This window comes from Pezoporus wallicus, unplaced genomic scaffold (genome assembly GCF_028554395.1).
Source record: "Pezoporus wallicus isolate ANWC-B61680 ecotype Strahan unplaced genomic scaffold, APGP_CSIRO_Pwel_v1 contig_3487, whole genome shotgun sequence".
In the NCBI taxonomy this organism is placed as follows: Eukaryota; Metazoa; Chordata; class Aves; order Psittaciformes; family Psittacidae; genus Pezoporus; species Pezoporus wallicus.
In genome coordinates this window covers 111085-134529 of record NW_026636018.1, presented here as the reverse complement: position 1 = coordinate 134529, position 23445 = coordinate 111085, and the positions used below count along the sequence as shown (strand labels likewise).

Genomic DNA, 23445 nt, shown 5'->3' with positions numbered 1-23445 from the left:
GCAAAGCAGCCCTGACAGTCACGTACCTTCCACTGAAAGCCGATAGAGCATTTTGTCCCCTTCACAGATACACTCGTAAACTCCAGCATCCTCTGTTGCAGCGTTGCGAATTTTCAGGATGTGCTTCTTCCCCACAGTTTGGAGTTCATATTTTTCACTGGCCTTAAGCTCTTTGCCATCCTTCATCCACTTCACAGTAGCGTCTGTGTCTGAAAGCTCAGCCTGAAGTTTGGCTTCCTCCCGCAGCCGAGCAGAGACCTTTTCTACGTCTCTGCTCTTGTTGGTAAATCTCACTGCAGCAGCTGTCAGGAAAAAAGGCTTTGTTATTTCAAGTTGTTTTCAGATAACACCCCTGATACAAATCTGCTATAGGCTGTGATATCTCTGAAAAAGCATTAGGTCCTGTTCCTGCCCTCAAGCCCGTGTCAATACTGAGAATTTTTTTCTGGTTCAGGATATTTGATCTGGATTTATTGGCAGAGTCATTAAGGGAAAAAAATGCACACCTTTCTGCTGAATAATAATACTCTAAACATGCTTCCGCAGGGATTTTCACACAAAGTCAAATAAATCCTTCCACAAGGAATGACTATTCACTACCTTTTGCCATGCAATGTAGGCACATACAAATGTTATTATCATTCCATAGAGGACAGCTGAAGCACCCAACTCTCAATGCTAAGTCAAGTTACATTATGATAACTTGTACATCACATACATCTGTGGTAGACTGAAAAACCTCCAAGGAAAAAGAAATCTATTAGTAATTAATACTGCTTTACTTTTGAAAGACTTTACTACAGTCAGAAAGCCTAGCCAAACCTGGAGCTGAAATTACTGACTTAAAGTGACTCAGTGATAGATCTGGTGACAGAATGCACTGACTGATGGCTGCAAACTACAGAAATTCATGAGCTGATGTTAGGCAGTCCAGTTCAGATACAAACCAGCTGGCTAGATCGACTCGTTTTGAAATCAGTACTATCATGGTTCATACTATGACCCACATTAATTCACATGGTGCAATTTCAGACACATCATACAGACCAGGCATCTGTGAAAGCCTCTGCCCCAGACGTAATCATCAGGTCACAGGAAATGCCCTTTCACAGGAAGAAATAAGGACAATTGATGATATGCATACCTTTCACTCTCATCTTGGTGCTGGTGTTAATGTTATTGGCAACAAATTTCACTTCTGCTCCATCATCATTCTTGGTAACATTTTTTATGATTAAGGTGTGAGTAGTTTGGGTTCTCTTAATGATGTAGGTCTCACTTTCCTGTAAGACTTTACCATTAAGGTACCAAGTGCCGGAACATGTTGTTGTAAGGTCAAGAGTAAACACAGCATCTCCTCCAGGTACAACTTCCACAGTTGTCAGGGGTGTTTTCACAGCTGGGACTGGCTCTAGGGAAGAACAACACATATCTCTGAGGCCAAAGGACACAAGTTCTCTGTGTAAACCAGACAGAAAATAAAGTTGCACAGTCTTAGACTATCTCTATGCACTGAAGGCAATACACAGTTGGTCAGCAGGGTTTGATTTCTACAATTGCAAGTAGCTGACCTCTGGTAAGGTAAGGCCAGTTTCTGCAGGGAAAGAACAGGCATATATTACTTATTTTTCTCTAAGATATTTAAAGGCATAACAAGCCTGAAACACATTGGTTCCCGACAAGTATGCTATTTATACAACTACTATTATTCTTAGATTACAGAAAGAGCCTAAGGAGGTCACTCAGCCTACTAGTCAATTCTAGATATTATAGGAAAACACAGGCATCCTCAGACAGGTAGGGAAAAGGGTGGCAGTAACAACACACAACATCTGTGCAAAGTCTGTGTGGATATTGTCTAGTGCGATGAACCAAAGACAGAAGCAATCCTGTTGTACACAGTGATTCTCTGGAGGAGAGAAGGCTCTTAACCTTAACACAGCTTCCAGTGCCTAAAGGGGCCAAGAAAGCTGGAGAGCGACTTTTTACAAGGGACAGGACAAGGGAAAATGGCTTTAAACTGACAGAGGGAGATTTAGATGAGATGTGAGGAAGAAGTTCTTCCCTGTGAGGGTGGTGAGGCCCTGGCACAGGTTGCCCAGAGAAGCTGCGGTTGCCTCATCCCTGGCAGTGTTTGAGGCCAGGTTGGATGGGGCTTGGACCAACCTGGTCTGGTGGAAGGTGTCCCTGCCCATGGCAGGGGGTTGGAACTGGATGATTTTTTTAAGGTTCCTTCCAACTCAAACCATTCTGTGATTCTATAATGGTTTTATGCTTACCAAGGTGCATGCTCCCTGGGAACTCCAAGTAGGGGCTCTGTCCATAGGCGTTGACTGCAGACACTCTGAACTGATAGTCAGCCTCTTCCAACAGGTTGCTTACAGTATACTCTGAGACAGTGACATGAGACTCATGGCACATCACCCAGGTTAAGCCACTTAGTTTCTTGCATTCCACGATGTAGCCATCAACTGGAATGGGTCGGTCCATCTTCGGAGGGGACCATACTAGCGTCACTGAGGTTTCTGTTTTATTTTTCACTACAGGGTCAGATGGGGGTTGGGTGGGAGGTTTTTTGGGAGCTGCACGAGGAAAAATGGAGCAAGAAGTTTATGTCAGAATGGAAAAGCCACTGTGCCTCACCTAAAATGCTTACACTGGACTAAAAGTTATTCTTGCTTAATAAACCTCCATAAAACACTGATGTGAGATGGAAAAGCAACAGAATGGACAGAAGATGTATTTAGGCTACATTACACAAAGATATACAATAGCCCTACCTCTACAGCTAAACATACATGATTTCCATATAATATTACAATTGTCTGCACAAAGCATCTACAATGAATGATTCGCAGGCAAAAATGTTCAGGGCTAGACACAGAGCCACACTGCTTCCTGTACAGCTCCTGGGCAAAGCAGGCTATTACTCAGCTGGTTATTTTCACTCAGAGGGTGGGTAAAACCACCCAAAAGCTGTTCAAAATTCTGTGCACCAAATTCCTAGTCCACCTCCCTGGTGTGAATTCAGACTAAAAGAAATAGAATTAAAATACCTCAGTGGGATTTCACTGGCAAGGTGACAGAGTTTTGCCATGCTTACTAGACATTGTTGTACAGGGATAGTGGCACTAATATTCTAAGTCTGTTGGTATTTATCTTCTGTCAGATTTTCAACCTTACACATCCCCAAAAGTCAGGAATGTAGATGTGCCTGTGAGAGCCAATGCAAGGCAGGGCACCACCGCATCCAGGAAGAGTGTGGCAATATTTTGCCATGCTTTGCACACAGCTGTGGCATCCTGTGCAGCAGTGGGAATCCATTCCATGAAAGCAGCCTGTGCCATTTCTTCTGGAGTACCTGTTCCAAACATACACTAAAACATTTCAGCCTAGGTCCTCAACAGGTTTCCACACAGAGCAGCTAAACGTCGTAAAACTGGGACATTTCAGAGATGAAAGAAAGATAGATGTGAATAAGCAGTGCATGGGGTTTAGAGTTATGGAGACCTCAGCTGCTTGTTACACAGGCTTGGCAGTTCTCTGTGGCCACTTTCATCTGGGTATCTGTCCTCTGTCCTGCTTCTGAATTTTATGTTATCTCCCCCTTAGAAGGTGCGTTGTAACTTTGCCTCCTAAGAGTGATAGCTTTCACTGGGGATCTCTGTTTTAGTAATTTATGCAGAGCCAACTTTGGGCACTGAGCAATTAACTTTAAAAAGAAATTACATAAAATCTTGTCTCCACTGCAACACCTTACCATTGAGGAGATGTGGCTGTTTTATGGTACCTGAGGTGACAAATGTATCCTCGCAGGTATTTGCAAAATGAAGATTTATATTCACCCTCTCATTCCTCCTGAACCCTTTAGAGGAGGCTCAAGTCCCATGAGGGTTATTCACTGAGTGCTGCCACTGATACAGTCAAGAGGCCAGGAATTATCTGATACGCTCTAGTTACACATCTACTGACGTGCTAAAGGATTTATTTCATTTAATTATGGCTGTCTCAAAGGTGTTCAGTTTAAGGCATTCAACCAGACGTCAGCTGTAATCCCACAGAGAACAGCATGCTCAGGAGCAATTCATTGCAACTTAAAGAAGGTGTGCAAGGTGGCTGAAACAAATTGCACATTACAGATACTCAAGTACTCATGACTACAGAGGGAGCCTGTATGATGAGCCTACACTAAAAACTGAATTTAGAGATAACTGATACTCTCTTTGCTTCAGCTTACCCATCTTTAAGAAGGCCATAGTAACAATGCAACGAAGCAAGTAATATATAAATATTTATTGCCTGATAAATCCTATTAGAACAGCCAACACCAATCTTGTCCAGCTAATTGAAAAAAATGTGAACATAGTATACAGGGGTCTTCAAGCAGCTAATCAATCAAGTATGCATGAAGTGTAAAAATAGAAAATCTCAATGTGGTACACTTTTATTTCATTACATAGTCACCTAAGTGTTTTGGGGTGCACAGTTACCAGGCTGTCAGTTACTGTTGGTCAGAGCTAGATGCCAAAGGTCCTATTAGCATCTCATTAAGCTGAAAACTAGACCCTGGAATCAGATGTCTTGACCTTACCATGAGAAAGGTAATGTAATATTTTTGAGAGAAATCTGTTTGTGGGAAGACAGCTTCTTACCTCTTTCTATTCCATGAATCAATACTGTCCTTCACAGCTTAAACAGCAGAATCCAAAATCAAACTGAACTTTGTCGTTCCTAATTAATAACTGCTTGGTTGGACATTATAGCTTTCCAAACACCTTAAAAACTGCCACAGTGCTAAATGTGACACTTAACCATTTTTTTTTTCCTCTTTTTAGCTCAATAGGATCAGAATGGCCCATCCAATTTTAGGTAACACAGCAGATATAAACCTTTAATTAAGTATTTCTTTTTACCACTGACTAATTGCAGTTTGGAGGTGGTAGTAGGAGAAAGTATTATTCTTCCCAATTAGTGACTACAATGGATGATTTGTCCACATGCAAACCAGAACTTGAGCAGAGCCAGAAATCACGTGTAGTTCTCCATCTTAAAATTAAGTAGTTTCTGCCTGGGAAATGCAGCACCATAAAAATAAAGTTAATAAAATTAGCCAACTTAACAGAAACTTCATTTCAGATCTGATCTCAACTAAATTGCACCTGCTCAGGTCAGGTGTGCGAACTGAAGTAATTCTCCAGCCTGTATGTTATAGAATAACATGTAATAAAGCTAAACAGGACAAAGATTCTTTTTTTCAGCATAGTTACCATAAATTCACAGGGTCCTCCCAACTTTTTCATATTAAAGAGAAGATGAGAGAGGACATATGTTTGCTGGTCTCCACAAAAGGAAGGAAACTCTATTTTCAGTAAGAAGCATTATTCCCCCTTTTTCTTGCAGTTTTGGTTTGGTTTTTTTATATATATATATATGTATAAACTTTAATAAAAACTTTAAGAAGCTAAAATCAAAACAAGATGTTTCAAGTTCAGTAGACATCTGACTGCCCAAAACGCTTCATCTGCATGTGTGTAGATGTTCCTCCCCAAATCTTTTTCCTTGCTAGACTGGTAATAAGCTTCATATTCTGACAAAAGTATTTAGGGCACCTATGTACTTTCCTGTAAGATCCAGCACACCTGCGAGTTACCCTCATGTTTCTGTTGACTCAAGACCTGGGGAAGGAATTGAATGTTGACTGACTGTCCCCTCCAAATCCTCAGTGAAGAGAGGGAAAGATAAGTGGGCCCTATTTGATAGAAGAGGTATTATCCCAATAGCAAGAATTGATAAGTGCTCCACAAAGAAACTAATGATTTTGGAAAATGACAGCATGTACATTGAGCACTTGCAGTGCTCTGCATACAATGAAGCAAAGCAACTGGAATGTCTGCAGCTTACACATTGGGGTTTTTAAGCACCTCCTGGTGGGGAGAAGGCACGTGTCTCTTACCCCATGCTCTACTCTGTTATCATTTTATGTTCATTCCAGCATGAAATAAGAATGACGCAGAGAAGGTACATGTTTGTGCTATGCTCTTCCCCCCTCTTTCTCTCTCTGTTTTGATCTCTCCATCACATCTCATAACACTCATGAGCAGGCTGTTGGCTTTATGCAGCAGACATCAAACCTTCTGCTGTATTTGGCCAACAAACTCACCATGGCAATACCTGAAACAACAGTACTACCATGGGAATATGTGCCTGCTGGGGAAAGAACAGCACCAAGGCCAAATAAAAGTGAAGCTTACTGGTCACAGTGAACTGGGTAGAAGTCCTGCTTTCATCAGCCAGGAAGACAATTTCACCAGCATCTTCCATCTTACACTCTCGGATGATCATGGTATGTTGCTTGCCAGAGCGTGTGATGGAGATTCGATCACTGGATTTCACTTCTTCTTTATTTTTCAGCCATCGAATATTCTGGCAGTCATTGTCCAGCTCCACGCAGAAGATGGCTGTATCATTTAAGAAGACCGCAGTCTTTCGTGGAAGTTTCTTAATGATGTTCCCTTTAAATAAGAAAGTCATTACGATCAGCAAATAGTAGACATTGAAGTCTCTGGCAACAGACTGCAACAGGACTGGTCAAACAGCTCTCACCTAATCAAAACATTGTAGACACTATGCAGACACCCCTGAATGAATTCCTAGGCTCTGAGTTGTACAGAACAGATAATCCCCAAGACTCATTTTGGCCTTCAAAGAGAGAAAAGCCATCTTGTTTGACTACAGTCGCTCATGTTTCTAGCCTACTATGTGGAGTCTGCTGTTGGGCAAACACCAGATATGTAGCCTTGCCAAGAACAGATTTGACAGGGATACAACTTTCATTACTCACATATGCTGGGAATTCAAATTAAAACATTGCTGAAGTGGGTCAGTCTTAAACTTGACAGATGTCTCATCTGTCTTTGGTATTTTGCCTCCATCAGATTTACCAATAAGTTAGAAAACCAAGATGGCAAACACACCAGTCATCTGAATTGATAGAAAATACTCGAAAACCCTCAGACGTATTCTTGGAGACAACCCAGAAATAGACATGGAATGAACTCCACTTATTTGTGTCCTTTCCAAATGACTATTGGAATAACCTCACTTATTGGAATAACCTCAAAGTTATTCCTTGCAATTATTCACAAGACAGCTTGGATTTATTCATCAGGATACCACACCTAGTGATAGATGGTGACTAGCTCCATCCCTGTAATAGTCCCTGCGAGGCAGAAGAGCCCTCACCCAGGCACAGCACCTAAAGCTATCTAATGAGAATCAATGCTGAAAGCCTTCATGAAGCAATCAGACACACATTTCATCAGCAGGATTCAAGACCCCAATTTTCTGCTCACATGTCTGCTCCTTGCTGCCCTCAGCAGTGTCCCCATCCCCACAGCCCTTTGCACCCTGCCAAGCTCTCGCTTCCTCCCAACCACAGCCCGCTCTCTCAAACCTTCTCCCCCCTGGCAGGCACAGGTCTCCCACAGGAAGGCTCTGCCTCCTTTCCCTCACAGGAGCTCCACCTGGCTCAGTCACTCTCTTTTTAATGGAACATGCCACCATAGCACAAACAAGTAAAAAATACCAGCTGTCCTACTGGGGCCAAACACACTGACAGAGTTTGGTTGGTCTCAGCTTAACAGAAGGCAGAACAGAAAGATGTCTACATGAACTCTCCCACATCTCCAGGCTAAATTTTCCCTTCTGCCTCCACCCATATGCACTCTCTACAGTTTGCCTATGATAACAAATGATGACAAAAAGGAATCTGATCAAGGATGCATGTCACCCAGCTGTCTCGCACCAATATAAGCAGTGAAGAACAACTTCTGCTTTCCCTGGGAGTAAAGTCAGGCTTCAGATGAGGGAGGACAAGCGTAATCTTGTAGCTATGAGAGGTCTCCAGTTCATGCAACAGGAGACAAAAGGGAACTACAAGAAATCTGGAGAGGGACTTTTGACAAGGTCAGGAAAGGCTAGAACAAGAGGTAATGGCTTTGAACTGACAGAGGGGAGATTTAGATATTAGGAAAAAAGTCCTCACTATGAGGGTGGTGAGGCCCTGGCACACATTGCCCAGAGAAGCTGTGGCTGCCCTATCCCTGGAAGCAGCCTGCACCGCATACCAGACAATCAACCACAGCTTGTAAACCAGGTTCCCAGTGTGGTCAGCACCTCTCTTGGACAAGATTTGCTATTGTGTTCACCAGGCACCAGGTAAGATAAGTGCGAGACAGTGCCAGGGAACACATCTGATGCTTGGGATAATGTTAAGGAGTCTACAGTGTGAAGCTAAAGCTTATAGGCCTTACAGAGAGCTCCTTTAAGCACAGGTCCCCAACCAGGTGACATATCTTCTGGAGCAACACCATCTGTCCCCCGCGTCCCAGAAACCCCTGGCAGGAGACCAGGGACCCACTGACCCGACACACATGGCTCTCCTCTTGCACCACAAGGGAGTCTGCTGTCCTTCACTGCATACATGCACGGGGTGAATGCCATTCATAAGGTCGACTCTGGAGTGTCATGTATGAATCTCATACTTGGTAGGCGAGAGCCTTTCTTACCTTGGACAGACAACTCCGCGATGGTCCTGCTCCCTTCCTTCATCTCACAAATATAGACAGCATCATCGTCTGCAGTGATGTCCTGGACAGTGAGGCGGCGATATGTGCCCTCTTCTTCGATGTTGTATTTCTTGCTCTGCCGGAGTTTGGTTTCTTCCTTGAACCAAGACGTCTCTGTACTAGGAACAGGCACTTCACATTGGAAGGTGGCAGATTCTTTCTCCCTCACTTCAAGATCCTTCAGTTTTTCCTTGAAGGGTATCGAGGGTTCTTAAGAGGGTAAAAACACAAAGGATAAACAAGAGAGTTTGATGGTCTGTGGTAAGGGCTGTGCAAATAAGTAAGTCAAAAAAGAAAATTTAAACAATAACACTCCTTGTGTTAGTAATTTGTCCTGGGCCACCATCTAAACCTATAATCAAGCCTTACTACAGCAGGTGTATTGCTCTAATGTAAAAGGAATCTTAGATCCCAGCAGAAGTATTCTAAGGACTTACCTAAACCAACGCAGTATCAGTCTGAACTGCAGTACTTGCCCCACAACACCACGCAGAGGTGTTTGCTCTAATCCAAAGCAACGCAAACAAGGTGGTGACATACCAGGTTAATAAAGTCCGCTCTTGTGGCCTGCTTGACCTCTAGCATAAACACCTCTGCACTGCACCTCCTCATTTAGTGATGCCAGTAAGATGAAGGGTAGGGCCTCCCAGCCTAACTTTATAGGTAGCAACAGCCACTTCATGTCAGAGTATAAGCCTTTAAAGTAATCATGCTACAGGTGGGTAACAGCAAACAAGCCTGTTACAGGAAAAGCAATTCTAGGTGAGGGTGTGAGCATCTGAACTGGTCAGCTGGTGCAAGAACCAATGTTTTTAGGGGTCTTGCAGCAGAAGCAAGCTCAGCAGAGTGATCTAAAAGGCACAGGAAGATGAGCAGTGGCTGTGTACAAGACAGATAAGGGGGAAAGCACAGGAGTATCTAATTGAGGGGTTTTCTGTTCTCCCAATCGGCAGCAAAGGCTCTGTATCAGCTTTTGTCAGCAACAATAAAAGAACTAGAAAAAAAGCCCAAGTCTCCTTCCTGCCCCTGCTTTCCAGCAGTGAAGCTGCTGTGTTCTGGCTTGTGGAGAAACCAGAGTGTAGATCAAACATGTGAAACAGCTGCATGGCAGTGAGAGAAGACATTTTGCAAACAGAACAATGTTTAATTTCAGTGACAGCTGCACTGTGAAATCACCCTGGCACCCCAGCACTAAACTGGAGAAAGGGGATTGGGCTGAAGAGGACAGCCGGTGGTCACAGCCACAGGACTGGTGTTGTGGTCATGTCACAGACTTGGATGAGTCAGTGCTGATACATCATCACTCATGCTTCATGAGAGATCATGTCTTGACATGTACCTTCATCTTCTAATAACTACTGTACCAGCTCCCAGCCCTCTTTTGTGACTCCATTCTCCCTCTCCCTGACCACAAACATTCTCCCATGCTGGTAATTTCATATGTTTACTAAGAGTTGTAGTCAGCTAGTGAGTAGTAGTCACTAATGCCAAGTGTTAGTCAAACAGGAGTAGACCCTCACAGGGAAGAACTTCTTCCAAATATCTAAATTCCCGTCAGCCCATGCAACCAGAGGGAACTAAGCAGTTGTAATTCTTATGCCATTGGAACAGGCAAGAGGATGAGATCAAGAAAGCGTTGATCAGAAGGATGTCAGCCCCTGAGAGCTGGATGAAATGTTGCTGTGTGAGATAGGAAGGAGTCTGGAGCCGACACTGAGAACACATGGACATGCCCAAGAGCCAAAATGTAACACAAGATGCACCTGAGAATCACAGAAGTGTATTCTCATACTTGGAGCAACTGGCAATATCGTTAACCCCTCTCCCTTTACAGCCACTAGGCAGTATCTAAGGTAAAAATAATAATAAAAAAAAAAGATATAAAAGAAAATCTACTCCAGGAAATAGCTCCTAAATGTACAAACAGAATTGTTGGTCGACTCTTCAGTCTGTGTTGCTGTAACAGCATTACCTTTCCAGACAGAGAATGTAGGTGCAAGGCTATATTTGACAACTTGAGGTCAGAGATATCCTCTGAAAACAACTTTGCTTTCATACTTCTGACATGTGCACACACGTCTTATCTCACTCTGAATGGAGCTTCAGAGACACAGCAGCTGATAAACTGAATCAAAGCCTGGGATTCACCCAGCTCACTGTTTTTTATGCTTTGGAGATGTGAGAGAGGCTCCAAAACCCACAAACCTCCTCTTCCTGAATATATCTGCATGCTCTTTACATGGTCTAACTTGTACCTGGTCAGAGAGAGGGGGTTAATATTGGTAAGGGGACTACAGAAGGACCACGTTCCAAACAATTCATCTGGTCCATAACCAGCCCCTTACCCAGGTCAGAGAAATGCTGAGATTGGTGGCCAGGAGGGAACAGAGTTTCCAGCTAATCAACAGGCAACCCAGATCGCAAGGAAAGGTCTGTGAAAGGCAAGTGGCTCATCTTCCTTGCTAATGAACTAATCAACACAGAATAATAACCAGATAATATTTACATGAAGAAGACCTATTCTGAGGAAGAAAGCACTAAACTTTACACCAGCATTTCAGTGTACTTTCCACTTAACTAGCTAAATGTGAAAACAAATACACTTACTCTACCACTGGCCAGCATAGTGGCAACCTCTGTTACTGTCTTTCAGCCCATGTTGTCATGCAGTCTGTCAGATTTTGACATTTACATTGCAAATTCTCTAATGTAGGTATTCTCTCTTACTATTTGCACAGCACCCAGCACAAGTCAGAAATATTCTGGGCTGTAACTGCTACAGGCACATTGGAAAAAGCTGCTGTAGATAGTTTTTAATATTAATCTGGTTTTAGTCAAAGCAGAACAGAAATTCTCATTAAGGCATATAATGAAGGCAGTAACATTTCTAAAGAAGGAGACATAAGAAGTAAGAGTCTCAAATGCCTGCCTACTGGGAAAAATGTGAGATAGAAACAGCAAAGCAAAACCCTGAGGGAGTATAGAGCAAGAGCAGCTTATGGAGTTAGCAGAAAACTGCAAGAACTTAGATCAGACATGAATTTGGCTGCTTGTCTTGAGAACATATTTCTCCAAAGAGTCATAGGCTTTTTGTTTGGTCCATACCAAGCAAACTAGCAATGAGATGATGTTATTTTTTAAAAGCAGGTCCTGCTAACACATATTTTGCTAAGAATAGGTGCAGCCTGCAAAGAAGCCAATGTTTTCTTAACCTTCTCAAGGCATATCTGCCTGCTTGACCTGGTCTTCTCACTCGCCTACATTTCCCCTTGCTTATTTCTGGCCTACTCAGAGGCTCACCTTTTATTATTCCAAAGGCAAGTTTTCCCTCTGCCTATCAAAAATGGTCCAGTGAGAGTATTATGGAAAATCCTCCCAGTAGGAGCTCTCTAAAGGTGCACAGACAAGATTCCACCACCTTGTTACTTCCGTCTTCCTAGTTATTGTGCTTTCGAAGTTTCCTTTCTGTCTCCAAATTTCTCAAGTTGCAATTCTCTTTCAGATCTCAAATGTGACTGTCATGAAAATGGTCATCCAAAATCACTCCAGGTCAGAGGTAGCATGGAGCAAGAGCAGCTCATGGAGTCTGCTTTTCCAGTCTCTATCCTATTTGGCTTGCAACCTTTAACCTTTTCATACAGTATCTGATTACTGTATTGAGGGACTCAGATTAACATTGCTTGGCCCAGGTCCAAGGATAGAGACCTGTATGCTGCTCTCACTAACTTTATACATGGTTTAGAGACATCTCCAAAGCCTTCAGGATATCCCAGTTGGTTATTCATGTTCCTCCCATCCTCTCTGCTCTTCATCAAAGAGGTTTACCCTTGTGAACCATTTACTAACTTGTTCTACATCTATTCTACATCTTGTTCATCAGCTATCAGGGAATTTTTCAGTGCATGGCTTGTGATTTCATCCCTGCTTGAGACACTTTTCTGAATCAGAGCAATTAACTTTTAGGTTTCCTTAATTGTGCAAATGACACTTTGCCCTGAAGCCTCTCCTTTGAGATTCATGTCTGATTCACTACATCTCATTTAGAAACAGCCCAAAAATTGCTTTTATTTCAGCTCTATGTTCTCTAAGGCATGGGCACAGCACAGTGCTTACAAATGGGTTAGGGCTCTATATCTAGGATCTAGATTGACAAAAATTAGGCAGTTTTTCTAGAGGTTTGACCTGTGCTCAAGTCCTATGCCTTGAGACACTTCTAAGAGCCAACTTATAGACAGGATGCTGGGCTAGGCAGTCTTTTTCTATTACTACCTTTAAAAGACGCATAAATATTCTCACTTGCATTCTTGTGTTGAAAATCTGTGAGTCAAAATGTCAGATCATATTTCACCCCATGGTGCTTGTCTTTCTTGGTACATGTGCGTACAGACACATACTACAGGCACAGCATCACAGGATTACCTGCAGAAAGACCAACACAGCAGCATGGTGCTCACTAAGGGTGGCTGCTTAGAGAATTTAGCCTCTTTTGCATGACTGAGCAAAGGGAGGTTGTATGGCAAGATGACCTATCTCTCTAAACCCAGTCAGTACCAGATGAGCTAATGGCATCACCAATGGCATAAACAACAGAATTAAAAGCTCACTTCACTACTGCATCATTCTGAGCTGTCTTTGGAGGGCTGAGAAGGAATTCTGGTGACACAAAGGAGAATCATCATTCAGGGCCTAAGTATAACCAACACACATAGATTTTCCATGGCAGCCTTGGTCAGAAAGCCAAACATGGCACAGCGTAACAAAGAAACAAACCACAAACATTTCCATTTAAGACCTCTGACTCACAGGCATATCCTGACAATGGACATTGATTGATAACCTTTTCCCATGGCTCTTGCTCCCAGACTCGCTGCCTCGCATGCTTTCCCCATCTCCTGGGGAACAGGTTGCACCCATGGAGAATAATCAGATAAGCATGGGCAGAGGGGAGGGGTTTGTCTCTGCAAGACAGGTGCTGGGCAAGTAACAGAGCTTGAGCCATCCTCAAAGCGAACATCCACCAAAGGGCCAGGCTCAGTCTTCAGCTCCGAGTCCCGACTCATGAGGTAATCACAGATTCATGGAAGAGGACAAATGCCCTTCCCAACGTCACTCAGCACCTCCAAGAGATAGCAATGAGTGGGACAAGTGCCAGTGAGTTCCATAGATCAGGTGTCACTGATGGACATGGGCACTGAGTCACTGACGGGAAAGATGGTGAGTATGAAAGAGAGGTCCAGAAAAGGGAAGCCAGAAAAAGAAGTAAAAAACGAGAGTCTTAAATACAGACCATTCCTACTCATTTGGACTTCTAATTTATTTTGCTGCCAGTCAAAACCCACTACTTTCCACTCAAGTGGCAAAGCCTTTTGCGCCTGAGAGTTAATTTACAGGTGCTGCCTGGGTTGCAAACTGTAACCTTGCCAAATGGAAGAGCAGCTTGAAAATTTAGAGCTTCCTTTGTGCAAATGTGTGTGTCACACTTTTTGTCACTATTTTGAAGAACTTGGCCTGACCTCCACCAGCACTGAAAGACCTTCTGAAGGCAAGTTCTTCACCACTGACCACAGCAAACAGAGGCATCACGGTCCTGGTAGAGTTCTGGGAGCATATGAGGACTACAGGCTATTCAGCAACACGAACTGAGAAAACTCAGAAGAACCTGGCAAGAACAAGGTTGCTGGTGGGTCACTGTACAGGAAAACTGAGATGGACTGTAACTAGAGTTGGAGTAGGAGTGGGTCCCCCAAGGGATCCAAGGCAGCCTGACACACTCAGCTTGCAGGGCGGAGTTTCCTCTACTACTGCTTAAATGGCACGTGTAGGACAGTTTAAGTCATGTGGTGAATATAAATGCAGATGTGATTAAAGTCTGGAGGGTAAGTTGGGGCTTCAGCAGTCACTGATCCAGAGGGTAGAAACATGTTTCCTAGGTTACTGTAAAATCAGGACTGATGGGAACACTAAAGATCTGGTTCATCCTAGGTGCCCACAACCAGCCAGTTCTGCAACATCCATCCCTGACTGTGAGGGTGATGAGGCCCTGGCACAGGTAGCCCAGAGAAGCTGTGGCTGCCCCATCCCTGGCAGTGTTCAAGGCCAGGTTGGATAGGGCTTGGAGCAACCTGGTCTAGTGGAAGGTGTCCCTGCCCATTTTAGGGGGTTGGAATTAGATCTTTAAGGTTCCTTCCAACCCAAACCATTCTATGATTCTATGGTTCTATGACTGGTGTTCATTTAGTCCCTTTCCTAACCCCCCTCTAGTGATGCAACTCTCTCCCTAGATCACTTATTCCAGTGCTTAACCCTGTTTACAGCTGGAGGTTTTTAGCTATGTCTAACGCACACTCCTTTGCAGCAGTTTGGTGGCAGAAGTTTTGTTCATCCTCCCATCCCAAGGGCTGTCCACTTGTAGGCTTGTCCACCCCAGGGAGAAACACAAGCACCTACCTTTGACGGTGACAAGCACAGAGCTGTACGTCTGGCCTGCCAGGTTGGAGGCCGTGCAGGTGTACAGCCCATTGTCTATCTGCTTGCAGAAAAGGATCTTCAGCACAAAGCTCTCCTGATCATCCTCATAGATGACATGCCGCCGTCCTTCCACAATGACTTCATTGTCCTTCTTCCACACAATCTCTGGTTTGGGTTCACCCGTCACATAGCAGCTCAGCTTGGCGTGCTTCCCCTCCGTCACACTGCACACACGTGTCAATGACCCAAAAGTTGCATTGCGAGCCCCTTTGGTGGTGAGTCCTGCAGCCCTCTCATAATCCCGGGAGAGGCTGTAGCCAATGCTAGACAGCCCTTCTGCCATGGAGTAAGACTGGGCAGACATCGAATCAAGAGTTCCATGGGAGATGTCCATCTTCCTGATCTCCTCCCGCCTCTTTTGCAAGTGAGACAACAAGGACGTCGACTTGCCGCAGCTGGTGTCGAAGTGGCTGCTGCTGCCCGGGTTGGAAGAGCCCTGTTTTTCCACTACCAGCGCAGCCGAAGCACTGGCAGAGCCGATGGGGTTCTCTGCCCGACAGGTATAGGTGCCACTGTCCGTCAGCCGGGCACACTGGATGGTGAGAGCGTTTGATTCCCCAGCAGACTCAATCTGGAAGCGCCCAGCATCAGCCCGGTTCCGCACGTGTTTGCCATCCTTCTCCCAGTTCACGTAGAGAGGAGGGCTGCCCTGGATTTTGCATTTGAACATGGCATCTTCTCCCAGTGTTACTTTGATGGAGGAGGGCTTCTGGATGAAGTATGGGGCTGACTCTGTTACTGTGGTCTCTTCTCCAACTTTGATGCTGACAGCTGCAAAAGCTTCACCAATGGTGTTCTTGGCTCGGCAGATGTATTGGCCACTGTCTTCCAGGCTCAGATCATAGATGGTTAGCTGATAGAGATCCCCATCTTCTGTGGTTTTAAACCTTCCCCCAGACTGGACTGGAAGTTTATCCTTTTCCCAGCTCACAGCTGGGATGGGGTTTCCAATGATCTGGCAGCTCAAGGTGGCATCCTTCCCCACAGACACTATAAACGCCTTAGGCCGGGTCAAGAACCGGGGAACTCCACTGAATGAGCTGTAATCCATCCTGGTTTCCTTCCTAAAGGGTGACAAAGAAAAATATCAAGAGAAAGCAGATTAGATGGGGAAGGCAATGAATTGCTGTACTTCACTGTATCAGGGGGCTTGAACTGGGATGATCTTCAAAGTCCCTTCCAATCCAAACCATTTTGCGATTCTATAATCAGGATGATTGTCACCTGTGACAATCATGGTTTCATTGTCATTCTCATTAGGCCTTGGAATATTTTAGGTCTTGCAGATTCCTTAGATTTGAGCTCAATAAACTGCTGATGAAGAAAGTCACTCACTTCCTCATGGAAGTCACTGTATAAAATACAAGTCTTTGGGCAGTTCATACAGAAAGAACACACTGGTCCCTTTCAGCTTTGGCACTAGGATAGTGACCTGTACTAATGCTACATAACATATGGGCTGGCTCTGTAGCCATAGAGAAAGAAACTGACATTCAGCTCTGAGAGATGTTTCTGACTATCAAGATACCTCCTCCATCACGCTCATCTCTTCATTTTCATTTCTCTTTTTCTATCTTATTGCCCTTGCTCTGTTCAATTTTTGTCTTTCTCCTTTCTTTTGGTCTCTGATCATTACCCATCCCTATGTCTCGTTCTCTGAATCATGTTCACACAAACCTTAGAGTAAATCTCTCTACTGAAGGGGCCAGCCTTCAGGAGGACACGCAGATATGCCTGTCATATTATTGAGGATATTTCTCTTTATTCCTAGCTTCTATTCAACAAAACCACTGAGATGCAGCTATTTTGATAGTGATGGTAGACGATGAGTATCTATGGCTTAGAGACAGCCTCATCCAGGTGGTGTAGGGCTGACACAGCTATAGTGGGGATGGGCATTTGTGCACAAGTATGGCTTGGTGTACATGCATCATGTTCCTAAGAGTGCAAAGCCACATGAAGGAATCACTACAAGGGATGCATGTAGCAATCCAGATAGTGCCAGCCTTTTCCAAAAAGACCCCGTGCGGCTTAGGGCTTACAGGAAAGATGTCTCATTGCCTGCTTATTCACAACTGGTCTCAGAGGGGCTATGCACCAACCTGAAGCTGTTTGATGACATGGACCAGCCAATGGGATGAGTCTTAGAAAGTGTTCAAAACTGAATCTCAGAACAATTCTGGCTCTGTTGTGTCCTGAGAAAGTCAGAAGCAATCAGTGGCACTAATCCTTGCAGCTATGTTCACAGAATCAACCCATCCCTGTGCAGCTGGAGAGCAATACAACAGCGCTTACCACCTTCAGGGTCCCCTGAAAGTCCACAAACTTTTCTTGCTTCCCCACTACTCCTTATATGGACCCCTGAGTGTACTTTCCCTTCTGCTGGAGTGAATCTACTCCTAATCCTCCAAGAAGACCTTTTCCGTGAATTGGCTAGCATTTACTTTGATAAGTATAGCACAGCTAAAGCCCTGGTCTCAACCCCATTAACACCAGTAACCATGCGCCAGCTGCCTCCCTCCGGGAGCAGGATTAGACATGGTGATAGTGCTGTGTAAGGAAAGTAGGTTTCCCAGCTCCAGCGCTCTCTGGAAGTCCTACTCAGAAGACTGAGTGCACCATTTCTCTCCAAGCAACTGTTTGGCCTTGTGATGCCAGACACTCCTATCTTAGCAAGCTCATGCAGATGAGCTATATGAATGGTCTCTACTCTGGGTGACTTCAGTGTTACTCTCACATCTGTGCTTTTTCACCTTCAAAACACCACACAAAGCGAAACAACCAGGGCACTGCGTGTTGTAACTCAGAAAGGAAATAATAACCAGTGACCGCGACAGAAATATCCTGCTTAATCCTACAGCAGTTTGGCTTCTTCGCTGGTCACAAATCCACCCACTCTCTCACCCAATGGCAGATGCTCTCGCAGTCTGCCCCCACCTCCAGCAGAAATCAGCAGGAGCAGCCAAAATCCTGCTTTAATTTCTTGAGTCACAATCTGAGCAGAGGTTTCGTTATTTTCTCCATCCTCCTCCAGCTCCTCTTGCAGTGCCTTAACTTTAATGTGCAAATCACTGATGGCACCAGGAAGGATTGGATTGAGCGTAGGAAAATCACTTATTTTCTCTGTGTCTTGGCTCCCTTCTCATTTCTTCTTCATATCAAGACAGGGATGGTGTCATAAATAATTGTGTGCATAGTGTATATATGACAATGTACTCACTGAAATATATGACAAATCATTTAAGAAAATTAATAATAGATTATAATTTTGATGGTTTAACAGATTACAATTTCTGACTGATGGTATAGCTGAGTTAGTAAACCTTTAAGCTTAATTTTGGCCACAGATATAAGACAAAACCATAGTCTTCTTTCTATATTTAACAGAGAAATACACTACCTCTTATCCTTTCCTGTCTCTCCCCCTCCACAGAACATACAAAACTCATATTCCATCAGAAATCCTTAGAAAGCTTAAATCTGGGGGCAGGGGGGAAGTAATGGGGAAAACTGATTCTTTGCATACACTAAGATCGCAAAGAATGATTGACTTGGGGTCACTAGTGTGAAGACCAACTGACTTTCTATAGAGTGGTCACCTTCAGTACTAGTTGCATTGACTATTCAGAACTATTTTTCCCTTGGCCTTAAACTGGTCTAGAACTCTGTGAACTAGTTAGCACTTCTATTGTCCCTCTTACTACATCAACCCTCAACTATCTCAACAACTACCTTCTTACTACCTTCAACCTCTGTCCTCACTTGAGCTTTAAAATGTATTTTCCATAAGCACTTGCAAAGCTGCAAGCAGAGAAGCTGCATGAATGGTTACAAGACACAGACACAAGCCTTGGGCTTGAGCCAAAGTACATAGAAGTCAGTGGAAATTTCCACTGATGTCAACTGATTGACAATCAGAGTCTTCTGCTAATTTGGGGGAGGACCATTTCAATGTTCAGAGGGGGATGCTGGGATTCAACTCTGGAGAATCCAGCAGTAACATTCACTACATTAGCTAAGAATTAACAATCAAAACACGGACTCAGAGCTCATGTCCTAATCTTTCTCAGCCATTTCCTTGAATTTCAGCCTGCACTGTGTCATCAAAGCACTTTCATCTATCTTCAGAAGACATTACCATCTCTCATCCTTCCCAGATCCTGAATTGTTTCTGACAGCTGTGTCACTCTGACTCGTTTCCATCTTCAAATCCATAGCATCTAAAAGGGCAAAACATAAAGTTCTCCTTCAAAGTGGGCTCTGCATTAACACGGAGAAGTGCCTGGAGCACAGAGATGGCTGCAGATACAGCAGGTGCCAGCTTGGAAGCCAACTGGTGACCTTTCAGCAAACAGTGGCTTCCCTAAAACCACCTGCCTGATGTTTTCCTCAACATCCTCCTGCTCCCCAGGAGATGTATCCACGTCTGGAGGAGAGCTCTGCTCTGTGGGAGTGTGGTGGATGATCTCAAAGCCTGGCTTTTACAAGGGTGAAAGCAGGAATGCTGCTCACTTCCTAAACCAATTGTGCATCCTCTTCTCCCACCCTCCTGTGATAAACAGTGCCCAAACAACCCCCAGCTGCTCACTGGTATCTCTGGTAGTCAAGAACAGCTAAAACACAGGCAAGCTGCTATATCAGGTGCCTGTTGTTTTTGCTCCTGAACCATATTGGTACAGTAAAACCATCCAAGACTCTTCTTTCCAGTGGCCATAGCCCCAAGGTTCAGCATCCCTCTCCCATTGCTTCCAAACACTCGCCTGGTGTTTGCAACTCACTTCTCTCTATCAGGTACAAGCCACTGTGTCCGCAGACTTCATAGCGCAAGGTGAGACACCCACGTCCTGTGCTGTGATCTACACCACACCCTGCTCTCTACCAGCTTTCACCATGTGCCATCATAATCAATGGTTCTTATGTTGGTATAAAGCAGGCTTCCCAGGGCAGTGGTAGAATGTTCAAAACACACACAGATGAGGCCCTCAGTGACATGGTTTAGTGGTGGACTTGACAGTCCTGGGATAATGGTTGGACTTGATGATAAAGGTCTTTTCCAACCTAGCTGATTCTATGAGTCTTTAAGTCTATGGATGGCTGGGATGCCCGAAGAAAATCCAGGGATCAGTAAAAACAGTGCATGCTCATCAATATTATTTTAGATTCGTTTCCAACATGGTGGGAAAGCACAAGAGAGTTTATTCCTTGCTGGGCCACTGGCTTACATTGATGAGCATGAAAAAGTCACTCAAACTCTCATATCTTTAGTCCCTCTCTGAAAAAAAGGGTAAAAACCTTGCGTTACGGATGCCAAGAGCATCAAATTGGTAACAGGCAAGAAATCCTAACCTGTGGCAAGGATGAAGCTGCATAAGTAACTAACACTCAGACAGATCAAGCACTTCAGACAGGCTGCACCAGATAAACTACATTTTATAAGTCTAAATGGCATAACATGCAGTGCATTAGATTAGACTGATAAATAGATTAAGGAGGAAGAGGTAAATGATAGCCTCCTGAAAATACTGAAAGGATGAGGTTTAACATTTCTGCAGTGTAACTTGTTAACCAGTTTGGTAAACACACTAATTCAGATTCTTTATATGTACGTTCAAGTGGTTTAAAAAAATAGCGTCTCCCTGCAAGGGCCAGGACAGCTCCCTTGGAAGTGATAGAACTGACAACAAAGCATGAATAAACCTAGCCAGTGCAAATGCCCTTTCCAATTAATCTGAGGCATTTACCAGTGTCATATTTCTCCTTGTAATCCCTCTGTGATTAATCATATGCAGCAGAGATCACATTCTCCCATCTGGGTATTTCTGAGCATGCCAAAGGCAAAGTAGCAGCACTTGTAATTTTACTTATGTCTTTATTCATTCAGATTTTCACTGGTTTATGTTTGGGGGAAAGAGGCACAAGTGTACAGACCTGTCCGATAACGCAAATACATCAAATCACTGCCAGGCACCAGCACACAGCCATGCAGTCAGTAAAGGCCTCCTACCCGTTCCTGTCCTCACCATTTTCAGTCTCTGCCCCATGCCTGCTTCTCCACAGACAAGTAAACAAGGGCCTTGCAGTGGGAACAACACAAACGACTCCAGTTCCTGCTGCAGTAGTCTGAGGTGGTGCTCATCAGGAGATCCATCCAGAGACAGAGGATCCTGATTGCAGAGCCATCACTCTCCACCTCCTGTGATTCATTTTGCAGTGCTGACTGATGGGTTGGTTTCATGTTGCTTCATCAATGCTGAGCTGCATCTGGAAAGCCTTCAACAGCTTCTGAGAAGACAGAGGTCCCACACCATGGGATATTGCCCCTCAAGCAGTCAGCAGCCTGTGATGATGTTCTTTGGCATGAGAGCAGGTGGCAGATTATTCTCTGTCCAAGCCTTTCAATACAACGGTTAGAAAGGGAATCCTGTCCACCATGACTCTGGGCAAAGAACAAAGAGCACCACGGAATCTGTCTCAAAATACTCCCAAAACAAATGTGGCCATAGGTAATCACTGGCATAATCGGAGATTTTGAGGATGCAAAGTGCAGGTAAAACCAGGCATCTCAACCTAAGAGACCACTGAAATCCAAAATCAGGAGCACATATGTTCTCTTGACACCACATTAAGATCTATCACATGCCTGATTGTTCATTTTCTCAATCTTCTTTCACCCTTTCTTTGCCCAAGTAGCAAACAGTTGATTTGGGTCTTTTGCCTGCCTTTAGAGTTCATGTTTCCTGGACTTACTCTGCAATGCCAACTGCTAAGCCTTCCACTCCTGCTCCTGATGGGAAAGCCATGATTCGCAAGGAATCTCCCACCTCTGGGTCCTGAGCTTTCAAAGAACATCACTAAAACAAAAGCTCCAGATAAAAATCAAGGCAGTGCTAGTATTACTGCAGTTTACATGACATATCTGCATGTATTGTTCCATCTAAAACCATCAGGAAACGGAATCTGTGGGTGGGAAGTTGATGGGTCATCAAATGGGAAGTGTGGGTTTTCTTTGGTGTTTAAAGTTCTGCTGAGGGAAAACAGCAGCAACCCTGCTGCCTTATTACTTCTAACAACCTCCCAGGGAATGGACAACTTTGAAATAACACAAGTATTCGGTGTCAGCTGCAAGCTTAGTGACATCAGATGGGCACTGATGGATGCCTACAAGCCATTACACCAGACGCCGTGCTTTAAGAGTGAAATGCACACCAGCACATCCAGTGCTGCATGCCCATTACATCTCTAAATCAGGTGTAAGTAGAGATTTGTGCCAATGCACTCATACGAGATGGCAGAATTTATCTGATGCCCATTTCATCAGAGCAGGAACAGTATCTGTCACCAAGGAGCTGCACTTGCAGCTTAGCTTGAGCTAGTCTGAATTCCACTTCAGTGAGGGACAACAGATTCTGGCATGTTCAAAGGTCATTTGATGAGCAGATGGAAGAGCTTTCCATGGTGGTTTGGAGGATCGGTCTCCATGCTCTGTAGGAGATGTTTGACACAGAGTACCTACAATAAACTAAGCCTATTGCAATAAGCTTCTAACTCAATTCAGAGTAAGGCTCGTTTGCACTGCTTGTCATCTACTGCCTCCATAGCAAGCCAAAGTCTGCCAGGGATGTTAAGGGAAATTTCACAGCAGGTCTGTGGGTAACATAGCGTTAAACATGGTGAGTAGTCCTCAACAACTAGATAGCTAACATCAAGCCAAGACAATCATTCCTGACCTTCAGGGTAGGGCTGAACATGCACCAAATCTCTAGGAAGGGACCTGCATCACCTTGTGATTGCAGTACTAATCCTTTGCCAATAACCTGAAATATTTCCAATGACTGGCAGCAAGCAAAGGAATTAAACAAATATCAGAACATTCCAACAAGAAAAACAAAAAAAAAAAAACAAAAAAAACCAAATTGCATGGTTTGTGCATGCTACCAGGCAATGCAGTCAGATCACCTTCCAGCCACATATCTAAGCATACACATCAAGTAAAACATGGAAGACTGAAACCACTTAGATTACTCAAATGGTAAAGCACATGTTTTCTCTTTCATAGAGAGAAAGACTTACCGCTCATAAAGCTCTTTCCTCTTTTAACCATATAGCCAGCAACCATTTTCCATCACCACCACAATAGTTTAAAGCATTACAGACTGGTTTGGGTTGGAAGGGACCTTAAAGCTCACCCAGTTCCAACCCCTGACATGCAGGGACACCTTCCACTAGACCAGGTTGCTCCAAGCCCTGTTCAACCTGGCCTTGAACACTGCCAGGGATGGGGCAGCCACAG

The 23445-nt window shown here is 44.1% G+C and overlaps 1 protein-coding gene across 1 annotated transcript in view; it reads right to left on the bottom strand.

Moving 5' to 3' along the window:
* OBSCN (obscurin, cytoskeletal calmodulin and titin-interacting RhoGEF) overlaps positions 1-23445 on the bottom strand; it is a 152360-nt gene that overhangs the window by 126925 nt on the left and 1990 nt on the right. Inside the window, exons 2-7 of the mRNA XM_057398901.1 lie at positions 15075-16219; positions 8568-8837; positions 6252-6512; positions 2280-2582; positions 1145-1411; positions 27-302 (exon numbers count right to left, since the gene is read on the bottom strand). Of these exons, the coding sequence (XP_057254884.1) occupies positions 27-302; positions 1145-1411; positions 2280-2582; positions 6252-6512; positions 8568-8837; positions 15075-16206 (2509 nt within the window). The 5' untranslated portion in view covers positions 16207-16219. The remainder of the gene's footprint in view (positions 1-26; positions 303-1144; positions 1412-2279; positions 2583-6251; positions 6513-8567; positions 8838-15074; positions 16220-23445) is intronic.